The 10,011-nt window shown below is 41.8% G+C and overlaps 1 protein-coding gene across 2 annotated transcripts; it reads left to right on the top strand.

Moving 5' to 3' along the window:
- The first annotated feature begins 1,844 nt into the window (after window positions 1–1,844).
- On the top strand, window positions 1,845–8,299 carry LOC128432630 (suppressor of cytokine signaling 1). Of its 2 annotated transcripts, XM_053417723.1 has the most exons (5): window positions 1,845–2,049; window positions 2,628–2,694; window positions 4,088–4,512; window positions 5,478–5,665; window positions 6,883–8,299. In XM_053417723.1, exons 3-5 carry the CDS (start codon window positions 4,264–4,266, stop codon window positions 7,205–7,207), a joined length of 762 nt encoding a protein of 253 aa, XP_053273698.1. In that variant the 5' UTR covers window positions 1,845–2,049; window positions 2,628–2,694; window positions 4,088–4,263; the 3' UTR covers window positions 7,208–8,299. The 2 variants fall into 2 exon arrangements, with proteins under 2 accessions (XP_053273698.1, XP_053273697.1); XM_053417722.1 differs by lacking the exon at window positions 2,628–2,694 and having other exon boundaries at window positions 1,860–2,049.
- The last annotated feature ends 1,712 nt before the right edge of the window (window positions 8,300–10,011 follow it).

Here is a 10,011-nt window from a genome sequence, read left to right on the forward strand (position 1 = left end):
CATTTTATTTTCTGTTTGTTCTCGTATTCTGCTGCACCAGTTCCCAGTGAGATTTAGACTCACGACAGGAGTCATGCAACAAGTTCAGACTCATATTCAAGTGGTGTTGTAAAAAGATCAGAATAACAACAAGACTATGAATAATTCATACAAGCAACAAAGATCATGTCTGAGCTTGTAGACAGTGATACATAATCGAAACAACAGAAGAGTGGGAGGGCCCGGCATTAAAAAAAGAAAGGAGAAGAGCAAGATATCTTTTTTCATTTCAAGAAAAATGTCAAAGTGATGGGAATAAGGTCGAATTAACATTAATCATGCAACTGCATTGATTGTTTTAACTCTGCTAAATTGGTTAGATCAAGGTTCATGATAACAGCTATCAGTTACAGTAAGTATAAATGTGCACCAATTCAGAAACGTGTGCAATCAGTCACTCCTCTGACTGGGTGTGTCAAACCAGAGGAGTCGACTTCATCCTCAACATTTTCACTTTATTCATGAAATAGTATTTCAACTTTATCTTCAATGTTTTGACTTTATTCTCATGTTTGTCCTCGTGCCTGGACCCTCATACTCTTCATTAAGAAAAAGTTTTGAAAGTACAATTTCTTCAAGAATATACAATATAAGAATATAACAACATATACTTGCTGCCTCAAGTATTTCATTCGCTAAAGTTATTAAAGGGATGTTAGACCTTCAGGGTGGGACCTGCACTAGAATAATAAAACAAAACATATAAAATGAATTCATCAACATAGAACTTTATTTATCCAAAACAGAATTTACATTTAACTTGTATCTGTCTTAAAGTGGATATATTGTTTTGGTACTTTAATACACTTAGTCTCATTCAAGAAAGTACTTTCTTCTTTACTACATTTTCAAAAAAGCCTTGCATTACATGTTCACTTTTGGGAATCTCGTCCAATCGGATCGTGAAGGTAAAGTCTCACTGGTGAAGAAGCTCCGGAGATGGATTCTGAAGAAGTTGCTGCTGAGACTCACAGTGAAAGTGAAATTGACTAAAGCTCGGGTTAGTAATCCTGGAGACGCTAGCAGGAGCAGGCTACAGCGCACGACCCACACATCCCGACCCGTCCTCTCGGGCCTCTCGTTAAACCAACGCCGCCAAAACCCATGAGCGTGCACGGCCTGACGAGCGCTCGGACCCGACTGTGTGTGACTCACTCGCTAACATCTGACCATCGTCCCTGCTTCAGCTGCAGAGCACGAGCAGCGTGTGCACAGGCAGGCGGGTCGGACAGCGACTCACTGACATGAGTTGGTCGTTTGTATTAAGTAATTGAGGAGGAATTTGTTCCGTAATCAACCTTTAAAATGAGAGAGTCTGTATAAGTCTTGTATTAAACAGTAAACATTAATAATTATAGACTACCAGGAAAAGTTGGACACATCACTTATTGATCTTTTATGTCGTTTATGTGAATACATCAGCTTTGCATTGGGGAAAAGGCCAATCAGCAAGTACTTTTACTTGTAATATACAACAAGATGGTGAATATCCCTTGTAATTTGAATGTAAGTGCTTACTTTTACTCAAGTAGAAAAGTAACTTTTCAAGTACTTTTACATGAGTACATTTAAGGCTATTTATTTATACTTAAACCAAAGTAATATGTAAACTTTTTCTTTTTTTACCGCTACCCAAACAGGAACTCGACTCTCACTCGCCTCCCAGGTGTGTTTTGAAGTGACTGGTCCTCACAGAGACAGAATAACACGCCTGCATCACAAACACTGCTTGCACATCACGTGATTTCAGAGAATCCGCGGAAGTGAAAGCAAAACTGCTGCGCGCGCGTGTACGTCTATGCGGTTTTGCGTGTACGCGCATTCGTCGCTTTACGCTGGAGGCGCGGACCAATCTGACTCTCCGTCTCCACCTCTCGCAGCTTTTCATGTAAAGAGAAAGTAAAAAAAAAATTCTAGTCCAAATGAAGCGTGAGTGAGTGAGTGAGTGCAGGAGAGAAGCCGAAACGCCTGAATGACCCTGAACCCGGCTCCGAGTCCCAGGCATCACAGGTTAGTCCACTTTGTTCTGGCTTCATTCATTAACGCGTAAAAGTATCTGTGTCACTTTTACGCACCAGTGTCAAATGTGTCTCCGTCAACGATCCTCGAAAGGAACAAATGTCTTATCCCAGGGAACACGCAAACATTTCTCCTTAACTTAACTCTACTAAAACAAACACAAACACATTTGGATTATTACAATTTAACACATCTTATTCTCGTCGCACAGTTTTAAAAACAACCTGAGCTTTAAAGTGTTTTTTAAAGAAAAGTAAGATGCACAGAAGTGGAAAGTTATGACAAATACAGATATATTAACTCATGTTTGTTTGATTTAAATCAGTCCCTATATCAGTGGGCTTTCTATTAAATAATAGCTCTAATCAAAATATCATATGTGAATTTTTTTTAGAAAAGAACAATAATAATAAAAATATATATTCCTCTTTTCTCTGATCTTATTTACAGCTGTGCAGGTCGTCAATATTGGAGAAACTCGTGCATTTCTCTAGTTGTTTTTTCTCAGCTGCCGTACACTGGATCTGAATAGAAACACTCTGAGGTTTAAGTGTTTAATCTGATTTCAGCTGCACGGGAACCGTCAGCCTGCTGCTGCTCGACAACTCAACAAAAAGTACCACACTTCAGGAAGAGGTTCATTTCAAATCCAACGTGGTTATCTTGATAAAGGAATGATAACAACAGAAACTCCACTGTCGAGGTTCTGACAGCTGCACTGAGCCGAGGAAGAGAATTTACACAACAAAGTGCAAAGTGACAACAGTTAAACTCAGTCTCCTGTGGTTTGAGTTCAGACGGGGGAAAGTAACATGAAAAAATACTTCTACTACTACTAAAATATTAGATGTGTGTTTATTTTACAGGAGCTGATATTAACATGCTCTCTTCATCATTTAAAAGAGGAGGTAAAATAAATAGTTTCAATTAAACAAGCTGTAAGAATCCAGAACGATAGTGGAGGAAAGCTGCCTCTCTTTTTGTAACCGTCCACTAGTAAAATCACTGTGAGTCTGAGTAGTAAATAATATATCCACTCGAAAAAACTTTATTTACAAAGTACTTCTCTTCCCATATTTTACTATAAAAGTAACATGCAAACAGATACGACAAACAAAAAACATTCTTATATATTTATACTTAAACTAGAAATACTAATAAATTATGCATATTATAATAACCTTTCAGTTTTTGCGTTGATAAATTATATTTGTATTCTTTACTTCGGATATTTTTTCAGGGTCCTGCGAGGAGAATGAGAAAGTGAAAGTGTCTTTTTTACTTATCATTGTAATCTTACACCGCATTGATGTGGGTAATGTCAGCCACATGACCCTCTCTGCCTCAGGCGCACAAACACACACACACAGACACAAATACACAGGCTGGAGCCAAAGCGATAATAAGTTAAGTGTCTTTTAACAAGGCAGCTGTAGTCGTAAAAACTGAACACAGTTGCTCCTATTCATGAACCGAAAGAAAGTTATCAGTCAAATCTTTACACAGTTTTATAGGAAGTTCAAGCTCAATGCAGAAAGATAAGTCAAGTAACTGATAAGACAAGTTAAAAAAACAACATCTGCAACTACTTTGACAATTTGCTAATCGTGTTCTTTTTCCAGTAAAATGCAGAAAGTACGATTAGCATATTTTCATAGTTTTCCCATTTTTTTGAGAATAAATTACTAATCAATCAATGTAGAAAATGATTGAGATGTTAATCGGTGATGGCAATAATCACTTCAGTCATTTCAACGCGTGTTTGAAATGTTTATTGCAGCAGCAGAACATTGAAATGTGTGTTTTTACTGAGAGATCTCCTGGTCAGTGCCAAACTACAGACGGACACAGTCGGAAAAAAGCTGTTGAACATGAAGTGTTTAACATAGGAAGCAGATACTTCCCTCAGTAGTTAACAAGCAGCCTGATGAGAGTGAATGTGATTAACATTTGGAAAAAGTTCAACATAATAACTTTGGTAGAAATCGATTTTTGACTGCAATCGTCTTGTTTTCTTTCCTGTGAACAGATGAAGCTTCTTCAGCCTCTGCTTCCCTCCGGCACTTTGTGCTAATGTGGATGAATCCTGATTCACGATCTCAAGCTTTCGTTTAAACAACATGGAGTCGCACAGCGCACTGAGCGGCAAATGACCAGCCAGGACGGTGTCAGCGATGGAGGCCCTGCTGCCAAAAAGTGGAGGATATGGTGCAACCGATGGTCAAGAGAAGGATTCTCCTGTATAGGATGGTCCGAGCAAAACCGGATAAACCAGGTGAACAGAGCCAAAAAGATAAGTGTGCAGCGGAGACACAGAGTCAACTCCCCGAGGAACCTGTCGGCCCCGAACAGAACCCAGAGCTCGTGGGACCAGGCCGCCAAGAGCTGAAGGAGAGGCAGCTTGAGTCACTGCACTGGAACAACGGAGAGGAAGACCCTGAACCCTGGCTCCAGGTCAGTAAGCGTGGGCGGATGTCTGGAGCGAGTTCAGTCACAAATGAAACACCTGGATTTCATTTCATGAACTTTATATTCAGCGATGGAAAAAATAATCAGATGTTTTACTCGGTTAACAAGGCCTCGTGTGGAAATACAAAACATATTTAGAAGTATAAAAATGAAGATATACTTTAAGTACCAAAAGTACTCACAAATTCTAATAAGAATTAACTACTATATGTACTGCTATAGCATATTTGTAACTTATTCTATAATAACCTCACCTGTGTCTGTCTGTTGGTTTATTAGTTTGCAGGATTATGCAAAAACTACTAAACCGATTTCCACCTAAATTTAAATGTTGATGTAGATGCAGTTAAGATTATCAGACCACATATACCATCATATTTCTACTCAAAGAACTAGACAATTGTGTGTTTAGGATTATTTACTGTACTTGTAAGAATACAACCACAAATGAATCACAAACATATGATATAAATGTGCTGGAAAAAACAAAATGTGATACATGTACTTTGCTGAGAAGGATCAAACTCATCACTGCTGATGACACATATCACATCACTGTTTTCATTAAACACACCACTTCCACCAAATGTATTTGATGTGACGATCTCTGTGTCACTGTCTGGAAACTAAGCCTTAACAAATGTTGAATGTCTGAGTTCATCGTAGGAGTCTGAAGGTTCACATCGGAACCTTCTAGTCTGATTAATCTAATTATTTAACATCAAATTGATAAGCTATAAGTTTTAATGTATTATAGGAATCTTTCCAAACTAAACGCTAGAATCATTTTTTGTATACATCTTTTTTGTGGTACTCTTTTCCATCCCTGAGTAGCGTCTGCAGGTACAGCCGCCTGTGTGGAGGCTGAGAGGTTGTCGAGTGCCTGCACTGTGCGGTGTGTACATGTTGATTATCATTACCATGACTCATTACTTCCTTTCCTCCTGTAGCTGGTCAGCGGAGGCGAGGCCGACTGCGTGCCCACACACCTGCGTCCGTTCTGCAGCCATGCAGAGTACGTACTGGTGAAAGGCACGTACCAGCAGCTCAGACACAGTGGTTACTACTGGGGGGCGATGACCATGGAGGAGGCGCACTCAATACTGACACACTCATCACTGGGCACCTTCCTTATCAGGTAACCCACCACTCACACACTCCTCTTTCAGAGTTACACAGTTGTTTTATCTTTTGGACTGCTCGTGTGTTGCTAAGATAATCTGTGCAACAGACGCTGCCCAACTCAAATCGACTTGTTTGGTTAAATAATGTTTAAATCAATCGAAAATAAATAGAATGATGTATAAAGTTTTAAAGTAAAGTGAAATAGCCCTCAATTTACGATATCAAATATTTATATTTATAATATTAATAGCAGGTACTGTTATTTGAACTATTAGGTTGATACATAAATCAAATGGTTCTTCCGGTTCACAGTGGCCAGTAAGACGCTCACTCCAATTCCTCCCTGTGTTAGAGTGGACAGACAGAGTCCAGTCTTATCTGCACAAAAACAAACTTTTGCCCTAATTCCAAACAAATGGACAGTCAACAGGAGAGAGAGAGAGAGAGAGAGAGAGAGAGAGGAGAGAGAGAGAGAGAGAGAGAGAGAGAGAGAGAGAGAGAGAGAGAGAGAGAGAGAGAGAGAGAGAGAGAGAGAGAGAGAGAGAGAGAGAGAGAGAGAGAGAGAGGAAACACTATAAGCCATAAACAGCTGTTACTGTGATGCACCTCCCCCTCTGAGAGAGAGAGAGAGAGAGAGAGAGAAATACAATTATAACTTATCAGTTACAATTATGTTGCGTGTGACCCAGACAGTTACTGCATCATAACAGAAAGTCACAGACTTGATTTGAGAGGCAGTGCCTTATTTACACAACATTATTGTTTATTGTATGAATATATTGTATTGATGGTAAATTTTTAATAATTAATACATTATAATATAATACCAAGAGATGTTCCCACACTGATATCAGCATCAGAAATCCCTCTGATACTGTTTAAAATACAAGCTCAGGCATCAGCAGTGACACAAATCAATACCACGTCTGCAAAGTGTATTAGTTACAGTTCAGCTAAAGCAAAACATTTCTTTTCCTGGAATCACTTCTTATCACCTTATCTTATCTTATTGCCAAAATGTCAGCAGTTTCGTAATGTGCCACACGGGAAATTCCCACGAGTGAAACGTCACTTTAACTTGCACTTAATCAGCTATTTTAAGTACTTGTTGTGTACTCCTAGGTTTATTTATTTTTAAGTTCTGACCGTCTGTGATAAGCAGCATTACACAACTAGAATAAACTACAGTGGATATGCACAGGGTGACCGTGTGGTGGCGTCTTCTTTCAGGGACAGCGGCCAGCCGGACGTCTTCTTCACCCTGAGCTACCAGAGCGAGGACGGCCCGACGAGCGTCCGCGTCCAGCTGAACGACCTCCTCTTCAGTCTGCAGGGCAGCCAGAAGAAGTACCCGTCCCTGTTCGCCCTGCTCACCTACTACACCAGCTCCTCCTGCAAGCTGACGGTGCCCTACCGGCGGCAGCGTCCGGAGAGCCTGAGGCAGTCGTGCAGGAGGGCGTTCGTTCGTACGTACGGAGCCGAGAACGTAGGCAGCTTACCCGGACTGAGCCGGCAAGTTAGAAACTATATCCACGCCTACCCGCACTGTACATAGACACTGCATCGAGGTTGTTGTGTGTGTTTTGTATGTTAAAAAAATAAACATTGTGTATTTGTGTTTAGGCACGGCAATGGGGGCGCAGTGGTTTACAACAGTTTGGCTGATTGTGTTTTCTCTGTGTGCCAACATGCGAGTTAAGTTCATTGGTGGTCCTCAAATATAGGTGACATGGATCTAGTGGCAGGAAATATAATATAAAATAATCCAGTTTGATGTTTTCACGAGTGCGTTTCATATAAATTGCACAAATTGTTGATATCTATACTCTAGAATGGGCTCTTTATATTTAACGGTGGCCGCCATGCTTTTATTTACAGTTGCCCGGACTGAGTTTTTATGGTCAACTGAAGGCTACCTGGAAGGGGGGGGGGGGGGGGGGGTGATGGGTATTCCAATGCAACATGCAACTTCACCACTAGATGTCCCTAAATACTACACACTGAACCTTTAACTGACTTGTATCTATATTCATGCCGTCGACATTTTAAGGGGGGAATTGGCCTCAGCCCCCACGACCCTCAAAGATGTACATGATGTATATATTTGTGTTATTTAACCTTTTTTTGTTATTATAAATATCAGAAAGGCTGTTTGTTGCATCTGCAACTTGTTCAAGGGTTCTTTGCACACCTTATCAAAATGACACAAGAGTTTAAAGATCATTCTGTCAGAAATAACTTTTCCGTCGTGTACGTATGTGGGAAACAATTGCAGCGAATGCCTCCGTGACACATTCAGAGCAATGTAAAAAGTCAAAATACATATCAAAAAGTGTTTCTTTCTGAGATGGTTATTTGTTAGGAAGTATTTGATGTTATAATAACAGGGTAAAATAACAGAGACTAGCTCCCGATTGGTCGAGCTTGTGTGTCTTGATGCCGGGACTCCGAGCCACGATCACGATCTGCCTGCAAAGGACATAAAAAGAAAAAGATGCCAAATCACTTTTGTTCAACTGAAGGAGAAACCACTTGGCCCGAATATCTGTTATTGTGATTATGATGAGTAAAACTTGACTTGAATTCCTAACTTGTATAAATCAACTCATTTGCTTATACTGTTTTGAAATATATCATCGGTACATCACTGTTGTTTCGACTGTTTCAGTGGATTCAGGGCATATCCTCCAATTCATTTATAATTCATATAAACTCCAACCAAACTCAGTAGGGGGACTACATGTGGGCTCACCATTCATTTGGGCCCTGGGTTCATCCAGCTTGCAACGTTTAAACTTGCACATTAACACTTCGAAATTGGTCATCTGTCATTTGTTCTACTTCCTGTTCTAAATCTGAGTGGTTGTGGCCCCTTTAGCTTAAATTAGCCCAGCACCAGGGACACACACACACGCACGCACACACACACACACACACACACACACAGTCCCTGTCCTCAAATTATCTCTGTCTTATTAACCTTAAAGATGTTGAAGTAAACGTATCAACACGTAGACACACAGTCAGTTTTAAGTGAGAGAGATAGAGCTATATGAAAATATATAGATTCAAAATTTAATATTCTTACATATAGAAACATAAATATGAAAAAAAAACAGGTTTCGAAAGAGATTCAAATAAATCAACACAAGCAGGAGAATAAATAATGTATCTAATATTATCTTCCAGTTTAGTGCACATATGAATAGATATAGATTAATAGAAGTGAGTTAAACCATTATAAGACAAGATAAGAATATTGAACCTCCAACTTGTTCGAGCAGCAGACGAGTCAGAATGAAGCAGAGACGAGAATCAAAAAGACAAATGAATAAATTAATAAAATACAAATACAGAATATGTACTTGTATACACCTTATAGGCAAATATTTGAATACTCTGCAGTCCCATGTGTCCTCCACTGTCCCGTGCTGTAAGTACAACCCCCCCCCCCCCCCCCTTCACGCGACATGATGACCATGTCAAACGACCTCTCCAGAACGCGCGCACGACACGCGCACCGGGATTACAACAGCTGGAGTGCGCGAGCAGCTCGTGTTTATGTGATGTCATCTTGTGTGACAGTGAGCGTGCGTGTGTGACCGTGCACGTACAAGTGTATGTGTGTGTGTGTTTGAGCGTGAACGTTCAAGCTTGTGTGCGTGTGTTTGTGTTTGACTGTGACTGTGTGTGTGTGCGTGCACGCGCTCTGGAGCTGGCGCGAGCTGGTCCGCGGCGGCAGTCTGAGCGCTCGTGAGATTTCAGATTTGACCCAACATGTAGGAGGGCGCTCGAGCTCCATCCTTCTCTCTCCTCTTCTCGCGCACGGAGCGGAACGGAACGCACGTAGGACCCGGTGAAACCGTCACGCGGATCGGATCCGTGGAATCTGCTCCACAGCATCATCCCGGCAGGGCGCGAGGAGCGGTCGCTGGTCGGTGCGGCACCGGGCGGAGGGACACAGAGGCGGGACGCCGTGCGCTGGACCTCCTGGCCGAATCGGAGCATCCCCCCTCGGTCCCCCCGGGCAGCAGCATCCCGTCCCTCCGCACCTCAGCTCCAGCGGGAGGCCCGGCCCCGGAGCGGCGGCAGGATGTAGCAGCGGATTAACGGAGGAGAGAGGGTCGCTCAGAGGAAGAGAGCGGGACCAGGGAGCGGGACTGCGGCGGGACGGAGGGGACATGGGGAAGGACCAGGAGCTGCTCCAGGCCGTGAAGACCGAGGACTTGCTGACAGCTCAGCGGCTCCTACAGAGACCACGGCCGGGGAAAGCCAGTCAGTATATGTCCATCCTCCTGACACACACACACACACACACACACACACACACACACACACACACACACGCACACACTTATG

The sequence above is a fragment of the Pleuronectes platessa genome, chromosome 3 (assembly GCF_947347685.1).
Source record: "Pleuronectes platessa chromosome 3, fPlePla1.1, whole genome shotgun sequence".
Lineage (NCBI taxonomy): Eukaryota > Metazoa > Chordata > Actinopteri > Pleuronectiformes > Pleuronectidae > Pleuronectes > Pleuronectes platessa.